Source organism: Dromiciops gliroides, chromosome 2 (genome assembly GCF_019393635.1).
Source record: "Dromiciops gliroides isolate mDroGli1 chromosome 2, mDroGli1.pri, whole genome shotgun sequence".
In the NCBI taxonomy this organism is placed as follows: Eukaryota; Metazoa; Chordata; class Mammalia; order Microbiotheria; family Microbiotheriidae; genus Dromiciops; species Dromiciops gliroides.
This window is the reverse complement of record NC_057862.1, coordinates 329,821,161-329,844,702: the sequence shown is the minus strand read 5'-3', so window position 1 is coordinate 329,844,702 and position 23,542 is coordinate 329,821,161. Positions and strand designations below refer to the sequence as shown.

Sequence of the window (23,542 nt, the reverse complement as noted above, 5' to 3'; positions counted from 1 at the left end):
TTTCTCTTATATTTACAAAAAGGAAGACAAATTGGCAGCTACTTAACAACATAGATTACTACAGGTTTTCATTTTGTACCTTCAACACTTTTCTACAAAAAAATTAAGGTGGCGCAGTAGATAAAGCACTGGCCTTGGATTCAGGAGGACCTGAGTTCAAATCCAGCCTCAGACACTTGACACTTACTAGCTGTGTGACCCTGGCAAGTCAATTAACCCTCATTGCCCCAGAAAAAAAAAAAAGAAAAAAAGAATTAATATCTAGAATACATGGCTTTGTGTGTAGAAAGAACCTTGAAAACTTTTCCATGGCATACTGTGGTCCTCATGGAGTCCCATAAACCCACTACTTTTTCTCCCAATATTCTATTGTCATGGTTGTAGTTATAAGCAAATTCTTTATAGATGATTTTTATCCCCATGAAAATAATCCATCATTATTAATCTATTCTCTGTAATGGAGCTATTTCTGAATTTTAAGAATGTAATTTCATCGATGTAATACTGCTAGATTATTTAACCATTCAGTTGTAGACTAAGACAGAATTCATTTTAGAAAGCTTTTAAAAACCTTTTAGTTCCATTCACTTTAGTTTCTGTTCACATTTCAAATTACTCTATGCTGCTCTTTTATTGGTCTGGGGGGCCCTCTGGTGGTGGAAAGATTACTTACATAAGAAGTATTTTCTCCCAAACCCTGGTATTCTACATTCTAATTAATTTTATTGATGTTGGAAGGGAAATATCGGGATCAAAGAAACTTTGAAGGAGCACTAAAGACTTATAAACCATGGGCAGTTATCTAACCTCTCCTCTTCTTCTCATTTAGGACATGAAATCTGCTGTGATAACGCCTTGCAGCCATTTCTTCCATGCGGGTTGCCTTAAGAAATGGCTGTATGTACAAGAGACTTGCCCTCTGTGCCACTGCCATCTTAAAAATTCCTCCCATCCTCCAGGATTAGGACCAGAACCAGCTCCACAGCCAAACCCTGGAATAGAGCAAAATGTTGTGGTTCAAGGAGGAACTGCCCCCTCAGCTCAGGAGCACTCTGGAGGGGCTGATTTGAAAGAAGACCTTAGAGACAGTAATGAACAAGTGACCAAAGTGATAGGTCACCAGAAAGAGACTTTTGAAACTCAGACGCATCTTCCAACCCCCCAGGTTGAGATGTGCTCTATTGTGGTCAGTCAAGAAGACATGAAGACAGAAGAACAATCTGAAGTTTTAGAGGAAGATTTAATTCAAGACAGAAGTCATGTCTAGATGTTAGGAATATGTGATGATTATTCAACAAACAGAGACATTCCAGGGATCCAAGATAATCTTTTCTCAGTACAGAGTGCCTGCTTTTACAAATCCTAGGCATTGAGAGAGAGTTTTGGCAATCTGTAATAATCACAAAGTATCTATATGTCCCATGCTGATATTTTGTAGAAGTTTGCCAAGGAAAATGAACCTCAACTACTTGAGAAACTGCCACTGAATTGAGGGGAGAAATCAAATAGAAAATTGAGTATTTTCTGAGGGCTAAGGAAAAGAAAAAAAATCATAAAGATAGCATGGGAAGAAGCTTAATGGACATTTTACTTTACATGGGAAAGATTAGTCTTGTCCCAAGTATCAGAGAGTTACTGGCCCTTCTTCCTGTCCCCTTTTTTTTCTCAGTTAAATGGAACTCAGTCAGGTGATTATTGCATTTTGTATAGCACTGAAGCAAAATCAAAGATGTACAAAGCATTGATTGTTTGGAAAGGTTGAAGCACGCTGATACATCATCTGTGCTTTGGGCATTTGTGGGGGCGGGGTGGGCATGTGGGCATTGCAATTGGCATTCATGTAATCTGTGACTCTTGAACTTTATGATGGAGTCATTAATATTTTGATGTATATGAAACTTTTGTTAATATACTGTATACTGTGTTGCCTGTGTGAAGTAAACTAAAGCACTAATGAACACTTTGGAGTCCTCCATAGTTTAGGGGCTCAAAGTGGGATGAGCTTTAGGGAACAGATAAAGGCCCAAGGTGTACTTTTCAATCCTGTGTAATGTTTAATTCTTGCAATTGAAATCAAAACAGTGTTAAATTCTGGCAATATTTGCACTTTGGGAATGAGTACATAATTGTATGATCAAATGCCGCAAATGCCACTTTTAAAGCTGTTGATAGACTTTGCACCTTTTCTTTGACAAGGTTGTGTCATATTTAAATTTTTACATTCATCATGGCTTCTGGTAGAACTGGGGTGGGTGGGATTGGCAATTTTTTATGTGAATTTTGATATGAAAAGAAACTAGTCATTTATTTATACAATAGGCTTGGCTCAAAAAAAGTGTTTTTCAGAGTTGGTATTCCTAATGTGAGATGTGACATTATTTTATTTTTAGTAGCAAATTTGGATGTAGACTGACAGACATAGCTGAATGTCTTAATAAATTTAAATTTGAAGATTTTATGTTTTGCTCATGTGATTATTGCTGAAAAGCATTTTTATCAAGTTAGGTTTTTCAAAAATTCTCCAGGTTCTCAGAAATAAAATTGTTAGGGTTTTATTTCTTTTACTTTCTTTTAAGTATTTTCATATGTTAACTTATCATGGTAATCATATACAAAATTCACCTAGCACTGATTTCTTCCCTCCTGTATCTCAGCCACTGTTTTGTGTATTTGAGATTAACCAGAAAGGAGCATTACAGGGGTCATGATCTGAGCCTTTTAAATCTTAATGTTACTTTGTAATATCTTAGGATAGAGGGATTGACTAATACAATTCTTTTAGACTTAGGACACTTAAAGTTTACAGGCTAATAATATATACTCTTAACAAACTGTCTGATTTTCTGCATCCACACACTGCCTTTTTTTTTTTTTAAGAGATTATTCATTTTATCTTTTTTTTTTTTTAAGTGAGGCAATTGGGGTTAAGTGACTTGCCCAGGGTCACACAGCTAGTAAGTGTTAAGTGTCTGAGGCCGGATTTGAACTCAGGTACTCCTGACTCCAGGGTCGGTGCTCTATCCACTGCGCCACCTAGCTGCCCCTCTGTTCCTTTTCAATATGATGAAATTTTGGCTTTATTCATCCAAATCACAGGTAGAGTTTTATTTTCTTACCATGAGCATAATATGATTTTTAAACACTTAGTACTTGAAACTCCTGCACATTCTTTTGTCTTGTATTAGCTCTGCTCATTGACTTTTGCTCTACTCCAGCAAGGTCATCCTCTAGCAGGGACTATGTATTTCATTTTAAAATGATACAGTTTATTTTTAATACCTGTTTAACATGGGAAAGACAATGTTCTTCAAAGGAGAGGTAAGTCATATTTAACCAATAGCTTTGAAAGATTTTGGCTTTGCATGATAGAAGAGAGGACTTCTTAAAGTGTAAATAAATTATGTATTTATTATAAACAAAATAACTTTTAAGAAGAAAATAGTTACATTTTTTGTGAGTCAACTACAGTCTTAACAAAGTGCCTGATTCTGGCATTATGGGAAGGTAATATATGAATTGTGAAGGTGTAATTTTATGTTGGGTTGTACTTTTTAATGCATTTTTTAAAAACTCGTTAATTCCAGTGAGTCATGTAATCATTTTCAATTCTTTTAGAATTTGCTGCCTATTGTCCCTGAATTTCAAATATGTCTTTTCAATAATTTTGTAATTTAGCAGTTTTAAAATCAATTTCTCCCACATGTTATTTTAAAAATTATCCTGCTTTTGGGTGCTTCCATCTGAACTTCCTACTTTTCCTTCTGTGCATTAAAAAAAGTTTCAATGGCCCACTTTCACTGATGCTACCTTCTTCCCCTTCAGTAAAACCCAAGAAAGTAAAAGAAAAAACCAAACCTCAAACCAAGCATAACCAAACAAAGGGATAAATTCATATGGTCCACAAAAGAAAAAAATGTCTTTTTTTGCACTCGTGAGTCCTTTACCTATTGGGAAGTGGGTAACATTCTTTGTCATAGGTCCTCAGGATACAGAGTTGATTACTGCATTAATTAAATCTTTTGTTTGTTTTTTAATAGTGTTGTCCATGTATCAGTTATTCTGGTTCTACTCATTTCACTGAGTCAGTTCATGTAACCCAGGATTCCGTGTAATTGTCTCTTTCATTTCTTAGAGTATAATAATATATTCTATTACATTAGTATATAACTATTTGTTCAACCATTCCCTAATTGATGGGTACCACACTATATTTCTTTGCTTTCCTTTTCCCCCATTTAATATCCCCTTTAGGATCAGGAAGTTTGTTTTGATAATGACTATTTCTTTTCTGTTGTTTTGCCCTCCCATCTTTCCCTGATTTCTCTGATGAGTTTTATGTATTTTCATATAGTAAACTCTTTGCTAACCCTTCTTTGTTTTAGATAAGAGTGAGATGCTTCTGATGCCTGCTTCCCAACCCTCTTCTTTATGTTTCTATACTTTCATGCAGTTCTAATATGAGAAATAATTTCTGTCCCATCTTCCTCATTTCTACAATATTCTTTTTTACCTTCTCTTTTCCCCTTCTTAAAACCCTCAGAAGAGAACCTTTCCATACCCCCCCCCGCCCCAACTCTTCTCTTATTTAGCTCCCTGAAACTAGCCTTTGAAGACAGTGAGGTCATTAAGGTTCTGAAGGAATACGTTTCCTTTCTTCTAATGTTAAGACAACATCACATGGCCACTTTTCTCTGTCCTGACTTTGGTTTGCATTTTAAAATTTTTACTCAGGTCTGGTCTTTTGATCAGAAATGCTTAAAAGTCTTCTATTCCATTAAAAATTCACTGTTTTCCTTGTAGGATTATGTTTAGCATTGAAGGGTAAATTATGCTTTATTGTAAGCCTGTAGCTTTTGCTTTTGGGGATATTGTATTCCAAGACTTCTTGTTTTCAGTAGAAGCTGATAAGTCATGTGTGAACCTGACTGTGGTTTCTTTGCATTTGAACGGCCTCTGGTTTCTGACAGTATTGTTTTTCGTTGATACAGGAACCTTGGGTTTTGGCTATGATGTTTCTGGAAATTTGGGGACGTCATTTGTAGATTCTATCTTCATTTTGCCCTCTGATTCTGATAGATCTGGGTAATGTTATTCATTTATGATTTCTTGAAATATAGTATCCAGACTTTCCCCACACACACACACACACATGTTTAGGAGTCCAGTTATTTTAAATAATCTCTCCTTGATCTGTTTTCCCAGGTCAGTTTTTAAAATTAGATACCTCATATTTTGTTTTCTTGAATTATTCTTGTTCCAATATTTCTGTCTTGTGGAGTCAATCATTTCTGCTTGTTTTTTCCACAGTTTTCAGACAATCTGTTAGGTAAAATTGCCCACTTTCTTTTCTAAGCTATTTATTCTTACATTTTTTTCCTCCATTGTTTTTATTTCACTTCTATCTCTATTTCTTTAAGGTATTTATGTGGTCCTTGCAGGAAATTTTTTAAAAATGTCTTCCGTTTTAGTCTTTGTTTGCAATTGTTACAGAGTTACAGAGTTAACTCCATGCTAGTTAATGTCCTCTTTGTTTTTCTCAGAGTTTTCCAACTTTAGTTCTTCTATTCCGGTTCATTGTTCCTTGGCCAGATTTTGCTCTCTGTGCTTTAGAGTTGTGTGGTCAGTCCATTGGTCACCTGGGTTCCTGCACTGACTTCCACCTCTCTTGCCATTAGGTCCCCCTGAACCTTTGAGGTTTAGAGTTCTGGATCTTCAGATCCTTTTCTGGTATCACAGGAGAGAGTTCTAAGAATCTTGGAGTGTCTGGCTCATCTTCCTTTGAGTTCTGCCATTGGTAGCTTTTACTCGCTGAGGCTTCAAAGGTCTGTTTTCTCCAAACTCAGGATTTCTGACCATTCTGGGGCTTTCTAGGGTAACCCTGTGCTTCTAGACACAGAATGTTGCAGGCTATACATTTCCAGTTTATGTCTGACTATGGTGGGAGGCTAGTGACTTGTTCATTTATGTTGGCAATAGCTTTCTTGATGTCAGGTGCTCTTTTTCTATTATTCCTGGGCTTCTGGACTGACTTTTTTGTATAATTCTGTAGTGGAAAGATCACTTACTGTAGGTTCTCATTGTATTTCTTTTCTTTTTTTTTTGGTCGGGCAATTAGGATTAAGTGGCTTGCCCAGGGTCACACTGCTATTAAATGTGTCAAGTGTCTGAGGCCAGATTTGAACTCAGGTCCACCTGAATCCAGGGCCCTTGCCTTATCACTGCACCACCTTGCTGCCCTCCACTCTCATTGGATTTCTGATCATTATTTGGCTTAGTGCAAATGTCAAATTTCTGCTTAAATTAAAGTTCAAGCTTTAGCATGTGGAAGTTAGGCAGTCTACCTTCATTCAGGTTGCCATATTGGCTATAAATGCTCACTGATAGTGAATCTTGGTGTCTTTCCATAGGACTGTTTGGATCTTTGAGTATTTGACTATTTCCTTCTCTTATGATAAGTCTCAGCCACTCCTTTGATTTATAATTTAATATTTTCAAATTACTTCTAAACAGCTCTAAGAAGAGTAATTTTAATTTATGGAAGAGCAGTAAAGAAGTTCTCATCTGACTGATGGTGTGCCAGCATGGCACAATGTATTTATGTGTTTATTGTTACAAGGTGCGATAGGTAAGTATATGTAGAATAAATAACAAAATAAACACAAAGTTTAAGGAGGAAGAGCACTAGTATTTTCAACCAGAAAAGGACTTGGTGTCGGAAGTTGTGGTTGAGCTGAGCTGTGAGGTAAGTAAGGTATTCTCAGAAACAGGTGAGGAGGGAGGGCTCTACTATTTTGGAGAAGCTTCATATAAAAGTAGTACTTGGACTTTGATGGGAATTGGAGATTCCATGAGAAGTGAGGAGGGACAACCAGTGCAAAGGCATGGAGACCCAAGATAAAAATTGTGTTTTAGGAAAGCAAAAAGGTCCATTTAGCTGGACTTCACATGTCTAAAGGGGAATCGTGAGAGAAGCAGCATGGACTGCAGGAACATAGGACTCAGATTCAGGAGGCTTTAATTCAAGTCCCACTTGGTACTAGCCATGTAACCCATGTGCAAATCATTTTACGTCATTGTTTCTGGAACAAAATGTTTTATTCATTGTCTACATATACGTGTTTGCATATATGTGTTTGCCAGATTGAGTTAGATTCAACTGGCCTATGATGGTGGCACCATAAATGTTTTGTTTAAGGATGTGTTTGTCATTCTTGATATCAACTTCAAAGTTAATGTTCAGGATGTTAAGATGTATCCTAAAACAACCTAATAGTGAGAGTGTAATGTAAAATTCAACAAACATTAAATTTCTACATAAAGTATGTATAAAACAAGGGCTCTTCTAGGCACTGGGGTTGCAAATGAAGAATGGAAAACAATATCTGCCTTCAAAAAGTTTATATTCTACTGGGGAATAAATACATAAAGAAGTATAAATACAAGACAGTTTGAGGAGGAAGGCATCACTGGCAGCTGTGGGAAATCAGAAAAGACTTGGTTCATGACACTAGAACTGAACCTTGGAAGAAGCTAAGGATTCTAAGATATCGAGGTGAGGAGGGAATGCTATCAGGCACGGGAGATAGGCTATATTAAAATAGGGTTGCTAATTGTTGTGCTGTACATGAAACTTAATAATAAAAAAGGATTGTAGGATTTGGGGTTATAGGATTTTTACTTTCTGACAATAGCATACAAATTTATCTATAGAAGAATTTTTCCTGGAACTAAGGTAGATATTTATCCTGTGATTCTTTTATATATAAAAGACATTCAAGAACTTAGTGGAGAGTATCTTCAACATAGTTTTACAAATTATAGAGAGATTCTTCAACCAGATGGTTCTCACATTGACTTTATATAAAAATATAGAGTATATCATTACATTCTGACTACTAATAGTGACATTTCTGTGAGGGGTCAAGATGATGTTATTACAGGGACCTTGCTTCCTATGGTTCAACAATGCAGGGATAGAATTCATAAAATTTTTATGGAAGTGTCATGGGAGTCCTTAGGTATTCCTCAATAAAGAATTATACTCTTGCACACAGTCCAATTATAATTTTTTTTTTATTTGGCATTAGGGTAGATTAAAGAGAAGGAAGTCACTGACTTTACCTCAAGAGGAGGAGAGTTTAGAAATATTCTCCATGAACAGAGAGAAGGCAAAAGTTTTTATAGAGGATGGATGGAGTATCCACTTGAAAACTGGGAAGTTCCCTTTTCGGGGTAGGGTGGGGAAAGCTTGCATGCTTGTGATATTCCTAAGAGTTGAGGAATTTTTTGAAATGATGGTCCTGAGCTCTGGGATTATCTCTGTCTCCTAGCTCTGGTCAGGTAGTAGCCATACCTAACTGACTTTCCCCACTATAGAATTTTATCTTCCCTTTTCCTGGAAGCTCTGTTTTTCTTAGGTATAGTTCAAGATTACCTTAGTTTTGGGCTGCCACATTACACTGCTGACTTGTATTGAGTTTACAATCCAGTACTCTCCCTCTCACCCCCAGATCTGTCATATCAGCAAATATCTGTTATCTTGTACTTGTGAAATTGATTTTTGTACCTAAGTGTTCCAAGGGCTGCCAGGCTGCTAGGTGGTGCAGTGGGTGGAACCCTGGACTTGGAATGAAGAAGAGTCATTTTTATGAATTCAAAACTGGCCTAAGATACAAGCTTTGTGTTTTGCCTTAGTTCCTTATCTGTAAAATGAGCTGGAGAAGGAAATGGAAAATCAGATCTTTGCCACAAAACCCCCAAATGGGGTCATGAAGAGTTAGAAACAACTGAACAGCAGCATCAGTAAGACTTTTTATTTATTTCTACTGAATTTCAAATTATTAGATTCAAGACTATTATTTAGTTTGTCAAGATCTTCTGTATCTTGATGATCATCCAGTATCTGTGTACTTATCCAAGTTATTGGTAAACACATTAAATATCATAGGTCTACTAAGCACAGCTCCCTGAGGTATTCCACTGGAGACTTTTTGCCATGTTGACATTAAACCATTAAACAACTACTATTTGAATTCTGTCATTCATCCGTTTCTGAATACATTTAATTATATTATCTAATCCATCTTCCCCACAAGAATAGTATGAGTTATTTTGTCAAAGGCTTTGATAAAATCTAGGTAACTGTCATCTTATTTTAATAATTCTGTCAAAAAAGCAAATGAGGTCAGTCTGGCATGATTAGTTCTTGATGAAACTATGCTGGTCCTTTATAACCACTAATTTCCTTTCTAGATTTTCACGAACCATTTCTTTAATGATCTAGTCAAGAATTTCCCCAGGAACCAAAGTATCAACATTTCCCTTCAAACAACTTTAAAATGATGTTTCAAATCAAATTTTGGAATGGTAGAGCCAACAAAAATTTGAGGTGGGAAATTTTTCTGGTGTAAGAAAATGTAAGAGGTAGCAAAACAACTCTGTGGAATGGGGGTGGAGACCTGTTCAGAGCTCAAACAAGCTGTGATTGCAACAGTAGCAGAAGTAGGTTTGGAAGTTCTCAGCCCAGAGACAGTGTGGGGTCAGATAGCTGGTCAGAAAAAGATTACAGGGGATCTTTTGCTAGTACTGGGTATATAGCTGGTGCTGATTGGCAACTCTATTGCCCATATGCAGTTCTGGGTCACTGTTCCAGGGCAAAGAGGCATGCTGGTGGTCAATAATAAGGGAGCAAGAGCCCTGGTTACAGTTCCAAGTCAAAGAGGAGTGCTAACACTTGTGGTTGCAGGAGACAAGGGAGCACAGACCAGAAGAGTAGTAACCATACCTCTCCCAGGACCACACTATCTTGGAAGCACCCAAAACTTGTGGTACCCCAGAACTAGCTCTGAAATAACAGCATGAAAAAGCCTAAAGCTTGGCATAATGCCTTCCCAAGGCTGGGTGAATGGAGCCAATCTTTAACATAAAGTTCAAAATCAAGAAATAGGCTAGGGAAAATTAGTAAACAACAACAACTCCAAAAAAGAAACTGACCATAAAAAATACTGTGATGGCAGGGAAGATCAAGACATAAACTCAGAAGAAGTGAACAATGTGAAAACAGGTGCCCAAAAAAGACTCAAAGAAAAATGTTAATTGAGCTCCAAACCAACAAGAATTCCTAGAAGACTTAATGAAAGAGATAGAATGGTAGAGGAAAAAATTACAAAAGAAATGAGATTGATGTAAGAAAATTATGAAAAGAGAATTAACATCTTGGTTAAAGAGGTACAAAAAAATGCTAAAGAAAATAACGCCTTAAAAAAATTGACAAAATGGTAAAAGAGAAATCCACTGAGGAGAGTGCCTTAAAAACAGAATAGGCCAAATGGAAAATGAGGTACAAAAAAATACTGAAGAAAAGAATTCCTTAAAAAGCAGAATTGTCCAAATGGAAAAAGTGGTACAAAAGTTCACTGAAGAAAATAATTTGTGTGTTTGTGTGTGTGTGTGGGGGGGGGGGCAATGAGGGTTAAGTGACTTGCCGAGGGTCACACAGCTAGTAAGTGTCAAGTGTCAGAGGCTGGATTTGAACTCAGGTCCTCCTGAATCAAGGCTGGTGCTTTATCTACTGCGCCACCTAACTGCCCTGGAAAATAATTTCTTAAAAATTAGAATTGGGCAAGTGGAAGCTAATGATTCTACAAGACATCAAGAAACAATAAAATAAAGTCAAAAGAATGAAAAAAAATGGAAGAAAAATGTGAAATGTCATCAGAAAAACAACTGACCTAGAAATAGATCCAGGAGAGATAATTTAAGAATTATTAAACTACCTGAAAGTCATGATCAAAGAAAGAGCCAAGACATAATCTTTCAAGAAATCATCAAGGGAAACTTCCCTGATATTCTAGAACCAGAGGGCAAATTGAAAAAAAGGAAAAAAAATCCACTGATTACTTCCTGAAACAGATCCCAAAATAAAAACTCCCAGGAATATTATAGCCACATTCCAGAGCTCCCTGATAAAATAGAAAATACTTCAAGCAGCCAGAATATTGTGGACCCACAATCAAGATCAGGCAACGCACCTTCCATGTTAAAGGATTGCAGGGCTTGGAATATGATATTCCAGAGGGCAAAGGAGCTAGAATTACAACCAAAAATCATTTACCCAGCAAAACTGTGTATAATCTTTAGGGGTGGTGGTGGATATTTAATAAAATAGAGGACTTTCAAGTTTTCCTGATGAAAAGACCAGAGCTGAAGAGAAAATTTGATATTCAAACAGAAGACCCAAAAATCCCATAAAAAGGCAAACATGAAGGAGTCATCATAAAGGACTCAATAAAATTAAACTGTTTACATTCCTATCTGAGAAGATGATACATGTAGCTGCTAAAAACTTTATCATTATTAAGACAGGAGTTTACATAAAATGGAGGACATGGGTGTGAGTTGATTATGTTGGAAAGATCTAAAAAAAATGAAGGGGTGAAAAAGAGGGATGCACTGGGAGGGGGTAAGAAAGAAATAGAATGGAGAAAATTTTCTCACATAAAAGAGGTGTGCTAGGAAGAACTTTTACAATGGAGGGGGAAATACATCAGAATTGGTTCAAAGTGGGAAATACACAAACACATGTACACACTCAGCTGTGTATAGAAATGCAATGTACCCAATTGGGAAATAGGAGGGGAAGGGGATAAGAAAAAAATAAGGGCGGTGATAAAAGAGATTAAGAGAAGCCATGGCTAGAAGCAAAATAGACAATGTTTGAGGAAGGTCAGGGGAGGAGGGAGGGAGGGAGAGAGAGAGAGAGAGAGAGAGAGAGAGAGAGAGAGAGAGAGAGAGAGAGAGAGAGAGAGAGAGAGAGAGAGAGAGAGAGAGAGAAGAGGAAGAAGAAGAAGGAGGAGGAGGAGGAGGAGGAGGAGATGGGATGGAGAGAAATATATAATTAACAAATCATCACTACAAATATGAATGAGACGAGCTCACTCATAAAAAGGAAGAAGATAGCAGAATGAATTAGAAACCAGAATTGAATAATATACTGTTTACACGAGACACACTTGAAACAGAAAAACACAGAATTAAAATAAAAGGCTAGAGGAGAATCTAATATGCTTCAGCTGAAGTGAAAAAGGCAGAGGTGTAGTAATCATGATCTCAGACAAAGCAAAACCCAAAATAGACCAAATTAAAAGAGATCATCAGGGAAACTGCATTATGCTAAAAGGTGAGGTGATATTGAATTTTTTACAGCAACTTTCTCTGATAAGGGCCTCATTTCTCAAATATACTGAATATAGAACTGAGTCAAATTTATTAAAATAGAGCCATTCCTCAACTTATAAATGGTCAAAGGATATAAAAAGGCAGTTTTCAGAAGATGAAATCAAAGCTGTTTATAGTCATATGAAAAAATACTCTAAATAACTATTGATTAGAGAAATGCAAATTAAAACAACTCTGAGGTGCCACCTCACACATAAAAAAACACACCACAAAACAATCACAAATGCTAGGGAGGATGAAGGAAAAATAGGTAAACTAATGAACTACTAATGAAAGTAGTGAACTGGTTCAACCATTCCAGAAAACAATTTGGAACTATGCCCAAGGAGCTATAAAACTGTACATATCCTTTGATTAAGCAATACCACTACTAGGGCTATATACCAAAGCAATCAAAGAAAAAGAAAAAGAATATATATGTACAAAAATATTTATAGCAACTTTTTGTATTGTCAAAGAATGGGAAATTGAGGGGATGCTCATCAATTGGGAATGGTTAAATTGTTTGAGACATATGATTGTGATAGAGTATGACATTTTTTTGCTATAATAAATGATGAGAAGTGGTTTCTCCCAACATGTCAAGACCTATGTGAACTTATGCAAAGTGAAGTGACAATAACTGAGAGATCATTGTGTACAGTATCAGCAATGTTGAAATAATGATCAACTGTGAAAGACTTGACTGCTCTGATCAATACAATGATCCAAGACAATTCCACAGGACTCATGATGAGTACCTCCAGAGAGAACTGATAAAGTCTGAATGCAAATTGAAGCCTAAGTTTCTCACTTTATTTTTCTTAAAAATATGACTAGTTTGGAAATTTGTTTTACATAATTTCACATGTATAATTGATATCATATCATGTGCCTTCTTAGTAGGTAGGGGAAGGGTAGGAGGAAGACAAAGAATTTGGAACTCAAAATTTAAAAAGAAAAGAAATTTTAAAATAAAATAAATAATAACAGAAAAATAAAATTATTGTAAAAAGGGCATAGAATAGAGTAGCTTGCAGAATAGCATCAACAACAAAAATATGTCTGATAACATTTTTTCTTTTTTCTTTTTTTGTGAGGCAATTGGGGTTAAGTGACTTGCCCAAGGTCACACAGCTAGTAAGTGTGTAAAGTGTCTGAGGCCAAATTTGAACTCAGGTTCTCCTGAATCCAGGGCTGGTGCTCTATCCACTGCGTCACCTAGCTGCCCCCGATAACATTTTGATACTGTACTTAGCTAAGTTATATGTTTTGCAGAATGGACTGAATAAATACTCCTGTTTTCTTTCTCTTAAAAATAAATTGAAGGGCAGCTAGGTGGTGCAATGGAGAAAGCACTGGTCCTGGATTCAGGAGGAGCTGAATTCAAATCTGACCCCAGACACTTGACATTTACTAGCTGTGTGACCCTGGGCAAGTCACTTAACCCTCATTGCCCCACAAAAACAAGCAAACAAACAAAAAAACAACAAAAAAAAATAAATTGGGGCATTTTCCCTTCTCCAATTTTGTGATACTTTTTGTGTTTTTCATTATATTTCAAATGTCACTGACATTGGCTCTGCAATCACATCTGTAAGTTCTTTCAGGGTCTGAGAATGTAATTCATTAGGGCTAGCTAACTTGAATTAATCAAGGGCTCCTAGATGGGGCTTACTTATCTTGGGTATCAACTGTTTGTCAATAATTTTTTTTGTTCTCCAAGTTCTATTGGGACTCTTGGTGGCCAAGAAAACAGAAGTAAAATATGAATGAGGAGCTCTACCTCTCTCTATAGTTAACATTTACTATTACTTAACCAAAGGCTCTATTCCTTCTTTAAAACACCGTTTCTCCCAATATAATTAAAATTGTTGTTATTGTTTCCTTGGATTCCCTTGCCAGCTTCAGTTCATTATGTGCTTTAGTATCCTTGACACTATTTTGTTTTTGTATTGTTTTGTTTACAGAATTATGCCATGCTCTATCTTCTGTACATTTCTTTTTAAAATTTAATTTCTTTGATGAACTCCCTGTGTAGTCATGCTGGTCTCCAGACAAATCCCATTTTCTTTTTACAACTGAGTTGGTTGTTTTTGTGAATTGTTCTTACTGAAAAATTCATCATACTATAGTCAAATTGATGATTAGGCGCTCTACATTTTGCTCTGCCTGTTCTCTGGCATCAGACATGTGAAATCACCAGACTTTTTCAGGATACATCAGTATTTCCTTGCCACAAAAAAATGGAAGCTTTAAAGTAGGACATTAACAAGGGCAGCAAATATTTTCCCTTAATATCAATGAGAGTGGTATATTTTTAAAGGGGTGACAAAGTATTACATTTGATTATATGTTTCATTTGAGTCCATATTTAGTGGATCTAAACTTGTCTGACACCAAGCTAAGTGGATGAACCTACAAACACATTACTATTTCAATAGGAGAAAGCTATGGTACACTTTGTTGGCTGGAACCAACCCTTGTACAAAGAAAGCCTGGCAGTGGAGAGATACTCATGTCTCTGATGGATACTTGTGGTTAAGTACTGTGGTAATGTGAAAACTCAGAACCTTTCTAAAGTGAAGAATCTAAGTACAACAGACATTTACATGTGCAGGTGTGAATGTAAGAGATCTGAATTAGTCTTATTGCTTTGGTTGATTGCCCATGTAGAAATGTCTGGAAGTGACTTTATATTTGAAAATAAATGACTGCTACCTTTCTCCTCATATACATAAAGAATTTTGGAATGACTGTAAGAAAAGGGCCTTTAGAGATCATCTACAATCTCTTCCCTTCTCTCCCTTCTTATTGTACAGAGGAAAAAACTGAGGCTTCTAGAGTTTAAATGACCTGCCTGAAATTCACAAGTTAGTTAGATGTATAGTTGCCACTGGAATCCAACCAATCAATCAACATACACTAATAAGTGCTTATTGTGAGCCATACCTTGTAGGAGATACTGCACATCTAAATCTGATGCCCAGGCCAGTGTTTTTTTCCATTTCATCAGACTGTTTTCAAGTATGTCCCAACTTTTTTCACTTTGTGATTTAAAAGAGCTATTTTAAGTTGCATCAGAGAAAAAAATGAATGCCATCCTGATGTTGGAAGAAAGTTAAAAAGGAGAGATTCTAGTCAAATTAGTATAAGAAAAAACGAAGACAGAGAGAGGGAGGAGAAACTGATTTATCTGGTATATATGAGCAGCCAAAAGCCATTGGAAAATGAAAGTTAAAAGTTGGCTGTTGTGTAACTTTCTTACATTCTTCATTATTAAAATATCTTCTGTGAGAGTAATGCCACAAATTATTACTATTATCATTTTCAGCTACAAATTCCTTTAGCTGTAGGGACTATATGATCACACTGCTTTGGAGGAACAGATGTGAAGTGTTTGAGACTGGAGAGTAGTTAAAGTCTTGGTTTAGAGGACTTTAAAATATAAAACTGCTTCCGTAAAAGAATAGGCATTAAATCACTCTAATAGGCACTTGTAGGAAATACACATACATACATACATGCATATGTTTTTTTAAAGGCAGATGTAAATAATTTCTTTTCCCATTTGTTTCTTTAGTAATGCTAAAATGCCACTCCTTTTATCTAACCTTAAACATCAGAACCTCTTTTTAAAAAGATAGAATATTAGATGTTGGGTTTAGTTGTATTTATTTTCTGTTTTGTATGCCATTGTACAACTCAGAAGTATTCATGGAGGAAGGGGTCTTCCATTAAAAGATTTCAAAGTTTATTTGCTTTGGGGGTGGGGGAAAAGGGAGTCAGCAGTATTAAGAAGCATGGACTGATAAGCGATGGAAAATGAGTGATTGAAGTCAGTTAAGTAAGAGGTTCATTTTTAATAACATTTTAAAAGTTTTAAATCTGAGTTGGTTTATGTTAGAAGCATATAACCTCCACACAAATGCAGTTTATCTTACTTTGTTGCTTTACATTTTTATAGCTGCTTCCAGATTGAACAAAATGAAACTCAACCAGCCCTATATGGAAACCATACCTATGAAATGTGTTTGCTCTAGCATAGAAAGCAGCAGTGAAAAGGGCTTTGGGGAATTAGGAAAAGAACAAGGATCTCTTGTTTTTCCTTTTATGTAGACCAAGAGCAAAATCCATGATATAACTAAGGTGTCTGAAGACTTTTAAAATATATGTTATAGAGCCGACTTTTAAAAAAAAGACATTATTTTACCTTTTCCCCATCATGTGCATGTTGAGACAGTTTGACAAAAGCACTAGATTGTGTGGTAGGAGACTTGGGTTCTGGTCCTGACTCTACCAACTCATTAGCTGGAGGGAACTTGACAAACCAGGTAATGTCTTTGGGCTTCACCTTCATCCTTTGTAAAATGAAAGACGTAGAGTGGATAAGATGATCTTTGAGGTTTCTTCTAGCTTCTAATATTCTATGACTTGCCATATTCGCACAAGCACTTTGTAACAGAGCCCAGATTTCCTGATTCATAGTCCAGTGATCTTTCAATCATTGTAGCCTTTCTACATTCTGCATGTGGAACAATCACATATAGTCACAGCATCGTAGATTTGGAGTTTGAAGGGATAGCAGAGGTCATCTCATCCAGGGCTTCTTAAACCTTTTCCACTCATGACCCTTTTTCACTAGAGAAATTGTTACCCAACTCCAGATATATAGGCATATAAAATAGGTATACATAACCTTTTACTGCTGCTAATTTTTCATGACCCTCACATTCATTTATATGACCCTATGTGGGGTCATGACCCACAGTTTAAGAAGCTAGGATCCAAAAAAAATTAAAAATAAAATTAAAAAGGAGATAGCATCTAACTCAAATCTCTCATTTTATAGTTGTGAAGACTGAGGCTTAGAAAGAGAAAACAACTTGCCTATGGTCATAGATATAGGGAACAGCAGAGAAGGGATTGAAATCCAGGTCCCCTGTCTCCAAATTAAGTGCTCTTTCCACTGTACCACACTGTTGGGGAAGGGGGTGTTATTCCAAAACCCAAATTTTGGTTTCATGCTTATTAATTTTTTTAAATTAAAAAATGCATGTACAATATAGTTAGTCTTTTATACATGAAAAGAGTGAGTTTTTGAATGACTTTACAAAGATATGTGCCTTGAGGATTTTCTTGGATTCCTGGGGAATTTTAACTAGCAATTTATAGTAGATTTTCTTGATGCTGAAGGGAGAGAACATAATTACCCAATAAATAAGGCAGGACAGCATTTCAAACCATGCAATACTGGAAAGAACCTATTAGCTGAGATTTCAAATTTCATAAGTCTCTAGGTGCCATATAAGCCTTCCCCAGTTTGACCTTGCACTTTTTTTTCTGTGTGTGTAATGAAAAAAACAACAAAGCCAAACAAAAATCACTTCAGTTCATTACAAGCTGACCCAAATGAAAGTGCGCAATGTTAGAAAAGGCCACTGGGTGTCGCTATGGTTTTGAAGATTGAGACATGAATTGTCCAAGTCATCAGTAAATATTTCAAATCCCTTGTAAAAGATTGATTGTGGGTCTATTCTGCATATTGACTGATTGGGGATAGGGCTCATTTTCCCAGATCCAGGAATAAAAACTCTTAAGAATCCTATATACTAAGAAGTAGATAGAATCCTACTTTTGTTTTAATATGTAATCAGGAATACTGCATGTTAGTACCTTGATCACTGGCTAATTTTATGACTTTGGCCAAATCATTTTAATTTTTTTGGCATCATTTTTCTTGTCTGACTAACCCTGATGAACTCTATTGGAACAACAGGAAGCTGGGGGTACCATGCCATTCCATTCTCCACTAAGGGGCCCTTCTGCTCTGGACCCAGGCAAGATGTTTGATGGGGTCCAATCCTGGGAAAGCTTGACTTTGATTGAGAGGGGTTAGAATCCCCTTTTCCCTACTTTTCAAGTTATTAAACAACATCCCCCTCCATTGCCTCAGGGACAAATTTACTTGTAGCTTAAGTTATGGTTCATGTCTAGAGTTTCTCCCAAAAAAGGGAAGTAAAAAGATACTTTGTATACATTATGTATCCAATATGGGACAGGTAATTTATTTCTACACACTAAGGAAGTGCTAAGCATAAAAGACAGTGGTCATTAGCAGAATGACTTAACACAGGATTTAGTGACTTAACTTCTAACTACTATTTTAATCTGTTGGGAAACTGATCCTTAAACTTCATCGGACCATAAAGCACTTTGCAGGACTGTTAATGAGGCATTTTACATTTTACCTCAGTTCTGCTTGGACTACCCAAATAACTCCCAGTACATGTTTGCTAGTAAAACTGTGAGGCTTAGGCTAATCTTCTTGTTGGTAGCCATCACTCTCTAGGAACACTAGAATAGTTGCTTTAGACTCTTGCCACCATTTACCTCAAACCCAATGGGAACTAGCACCCTGACCTTTCAAACTCACAAGGTTACTGCAAAGCTTAGATGGACATGTCCATCTTGGGATATTCATTCACTTAAGATTAAAAGAGAACAAGCACAAAATGAGGAGAAGGCTGCCAGGGGCACCTGCACAAGTTCACCTAATTCAGTTCTGTATCAGTTGCTAAATGGGTGAAATTAACAATAATACCAGAGTGGAGAGAACCAGCACTTTCCTACTCTTTGCTGGAAGTCTTGGAGCTACAAAATGGTATCTGTAATGTCTTTTGTTTTGTTTTGTTTTGCGAGGCAATGAGGGTTAAGTGACTTGCCCAGGGTCAGACAGCTAGTAAGTGTCAAGTGTCTGAGGTAAAATTTGAACTCAGGTTCTCCTGAATCCAGGGCTGGTACTTTATCCACTGCGTCACCTAGCTGCTCCTTGGTACCTGTAATGTCAAAACAAAAGAGTTCATCTGTGATGGGATGGGGTGGACCAAAGGACCACTTTGCATTTTCTACTTCATACAAAAACACCAAACCCTTTCAGGGATGGGTCATCATATGGCCAGAAGTTGGATCCAGAAAGTTCCCACATGGTTGACCAGAACCAGAAATGGCAATCCCAAGCAGACCTCACAAGACAGGCCTTACCATATATTTAAAAAAAAAATGGATGTGAACTAAGAGATCTCTTAGGTCCCTTCCAACTTTAAAAAATGTTATAGTCCTGTCATTCTAAATGATACCTGCCCTTAATATCTATTAATTGTGTGAGGCATCATGATATAGTACCTAGCTTCTTAAACTGTGGGTGTCAACCCACTTGGGGTTGTGTAACTGAATGTGGCAGTCGTGAAAAATTTGGCAACGGTAAAAGGTCATGTATACTTATTTTATAATGCCTATATATCCAGGGTTACATAAAAATTTATCTGTTGAACTCTGGTCTGGAATGGAAAAAATTTAAGAAGCCCTTGGCTTTGAAGTCAGAAGGACCTGAGTTCAATTTCCAGTTTTGCCATTTACTTATCTGCATGACCAGGGGATCTGCATCTGCATGACTCTGGATCTCAATTTGCCTTATCTGTAAAATGAGAATGTTGGGATAGATAACCTGGAAAGCCCTTTTTAGCTCTAAGTAAATAATTCTATAATCCTTATTTATTTTTTTTTCTGGACACTCAGAATTACAAATAGTAGCAAACAGCATTATTTTGGTTCCTAATTATTGCTAACCATGAAGGAAGAATACAAACTGAAATATTAAATGAGTTTGAATTTGCTTTAATTTTTTTCAATCTTGCTTTAGTGCAGAAGTGATTTAAAATTCAGCCTTTCCCTTCTGTTTCAAGCACTTTTTTTTAAATGAGGAAAATGATGATGTATACCTCTCCACTGTCAATGTCGAAGCAATTATGAGCCACCAAATGGCCCATTATTAGGTATGCCCTCATGATAAAGGTTTCTGATAGATATGATATGGCAGAGGTCAAGAATTCTGCCGAGTATAACCTGAGGGGATTTTCTGCATTGCTTGAGTTCTATCCAAGTCCCTCAGGACACAATCAGCAAACTGTTCCTCTTCAATTTTGGTTCTGGGCTTTTTTCTTCATTCTTCAGAGAGGTTCAGAGCAAAAACATGCAAGAGAGAGTCGTGCATCCCCATCTAATTGTAGCCTCTACTGCATAACACTTGCTATTTTATTCTGCATTCTCTTTGGGTAATTTGTTATAATTACTCATTTGCCCGCTGCAATTAGCATAGGGGCTTTTTTTATAGGCACAAATTGAATTTCTTAGCTACCTAATTTTACTAAATGATTTCGAAGGGGGAAGACAAAGAGTTTCCATCTGCATGTGTCTGGTTTTCTTAAGACCAGGGTTACGATGAAGGAAAATTATATCTCTGACAATATGATATAGAAAAATTTGAAAACCTTTCAAGAGTCAATTTTCACATTTTATAGTCTTTTTTCCCCTGGAGGTGGAGTAAATTTTATTTGCAATTAATTAGTATCTAAAAAGCTGAAAAACTTTAAAAAAAAAAAGGAAGCAATTCAGAAAAGGTAAAGTAGTATCTGTTCAATCTTATGCTGACCTGTCTCGCATTCATGCTTTTTTGCATAGGCTGTGTCCCACACCTAGAGTAGACCACCACCACATCTTTGCATATTGGCATTTTTCTCTTCCTGTAAGGACTCCCTCAAGTATCATATCAGTCCCTGATTCCCTCCCACTGTACCCCCAGCCATATGGAATCATTTCTTCTTTGAATTGCATGTGCTTGGACATTTCCATCTCTATCTAACTTTTAGTGTATATATATGTCTTATCTCCTCCATGCCCCAACTCGACTAAGTTATGAGCTTCCTGAGGGACAGTGTGCTTGTGTGTGTGTGTGTGTGTTTGTGTGTAGTGTGTTTTCATTTCTGTACTCAGCAATGAGCATCATGAATTACACATGTTAAATACTAAATCAATTTTCTTGGACTGATCATGGAATATAGGATTGAAATGTGGAAGAGCCTTTAGAAATCATCGAGTTCAACTCCCCTCATTTTAAAGATGAGAAAACTGAGGCATAGAGAGATGAAGCAAACCTACAATCACAAATATGGGCAGTAATTGAAGCAAAGAAATTGAAAACCCTATCTTATTTAGCTGATACCAAGCTACCAATCAACTAATTAGATACTAGAGCCTATTTTAATCAACAAATGAATTTTTTCTAATGCCCAAACAACAACTTACACTATCTGAAAATTTCAAAAAAATCCTTCATAATTAGGAGCAAACTATAGGGTAATTAGGAATCCAAAAAATATATTGTTGCTGCTGCTGTTGTTTTTTTTAAATGTACAGTAGGGCAATAATCACACTAGGGCATCTGAGGGCATTACCCCATTTAGGAATTCCTGGGCCCCATTGAAAATGCCCTCGATCCTTTCCCACTTGAGTTACTTAAGTTTTTATGTGCCCCATAACCATTTCTGGGGCCCCATTAGTTCAGAATTGCTGCATACAACCTTGATTCACACCAAATTATGAAAGGTTCATTTCCTCTCTTGCCCCCATCAAGTAGGTATTGCCTTCAAAGCACAAACAATAAAACAAAAAGCTATTTTTAGCCACTTTTCAATCCCTGGAACTATGTTCCCATTTAAACTAGTTTGAACAGAATTTTTTTTTTACAAGATTTTATAAAGTGTATCAAATGCTCCTATAAAAAACCAAAATAAAACACTGATTGTGTTCTATTTAGCCACTTATTCAGGACTCTTAAAGAATCCTCCAGGTTTATCTAGAATAGTATGTTCCTTATTCAGATCAATGTTTGTTATTCCATTAACCTTTCCTGTTTATAGATTTCCTCTCTCTGGACATTTGCTTCATTGTTATATTACATGCTGACATCAAAATTAATAGTGGATGATGTCCCTGGCACATATATGCCCCTTCCCTTTTCAGAATTTTTTTACAAAGTTTATTTTATGCCAGAGTCTAGGATATACCCCAAAGCTGTGAATTACACTTAATATCATACTGTTAAAGGTACCATTGCCAGGAAAAAAAAATACAGTTTAAGATACTGATCCAAGTATTACATTCTCATGCCCAATGTTTCTTCAATTGTTGATTACCAAGGAAGAAAACATGAATATAATGGTGGCTCAACCATATGTTTATGTGTATAAACATGTAGGATCATTATGTATAAATATCAGGCTATGGAGTGGTGCACAGCAAAAATAAATCAATTAAATTCAATAGATAGTTATTGAATCTACTATGTGCCAGGTGCTGGGCTAGGCACAATGGATAGATACTAAAGCAAAAAATTGGAAAAGTTCCTGCCTTTACTCCATGGGGGCTGTCAGGGATAAAGGGAATAACATGGACACAGATAAGTAATGCGTGATATAGACAAAATAAATTCAAAGTAACTTAGGGAAAGGGCAGTAGCATCAGAGGTATGCTGATAAATGTTAACACGTTGCTCTCAAAAATATACGCACAAAAGGTTTTAAAATTTAATCTGCATTATCATTTTCTCTATCAACAGGACAATCAAGCCTTGATTTGTAGCATTTGCTGATTTCTGAGGTGTAAACATTCACACTGAAATTTGAACAAAAGCTACTGAAGCAGAGTTTGATCTAGCTAGTTCTAGTACACCCCTGAATAGCAAGAGAAAGGTCTCTTATAGGAAAGTGGAGTTTCTTGAGCCAAGGCCTAGAGGGTGCAAGAGATTACAACAGGCAGAAGTGAAGGGAGAAAGCCTTCCAGACTTGGGGTGCAACCTATGCAAGGGCAGAGAGAAAAACCAAAATAGATTAGTTCTTTCAGCAAATATTGAGTGCTTACTGAGTATGGGCCAATACAAAGGTAGATATGATGTAGACACTACGTTTGAGGATCTTGGAGTCTGATAAAGGAGTGTTTCGGGTTGTTTGAGTTGGCTCAATGCCAAGTGTATCAATGGTTAATATGTATCTTAAGTAACAGAGCTGAACCCAAGATGATCCTGCTGTACAAAAGATACATGCAGTGTCATGCACTCCTTGGACAGCAACAGCCACCCAGTCCTACGCCCCAAGACCTCTTAAATCTGGTATAAACAGAAGCATAGCTGTCTGTGATGTGTTTACCAACTGGGGAATGAACAGGTAAAGTTCAGGGCTGCTGCCCTTGTAGGAGGGTCAGAGATGATTGCAAGGGTATGAGCTTTCTATACACTAAATATCATGATTGAGTGCAAATCTATCAATCTATTAATAGCACTGAAGAATGAACCAATATGGGGACAGAGGGGAATACACATTTATATAGCACCTTCTATGTGTCAGGTGCTAAGTAGTTTTTTTAAACAAATATTTCACTTGATTTTGACAACAACCTTGTGAAGTAGGTACAGAGTTCTTGCTTTGTGTAA

General features: G+C 36.5%; 1 protein-coding gene across 1 annotated transcript in view; it reads left to right on the top strand.

Annotated features, from left to right (window-relative positions):
- RNF145 (ring finger protein 145) overlaps positions 1–2,456 on the top strand; it is a 107,665-nt gene extending 105,209 nt beyond the window's left edge. The window contains exon 11 of the mRNA XM_043986173.1: positions 830–2,456. Within this exon, the coding sequence (XP_043842108.1) occupies positions 830–1,267 (438 nt within the window). The 3' untranslated portion in view covers positions 1,268–2,456. The remainder of the gene's footprint in view (positions 1–829) is intronic.
- The last annotated feature ends 21,086 nt before the right edge of the window (positions 2,457–23,542 follow it).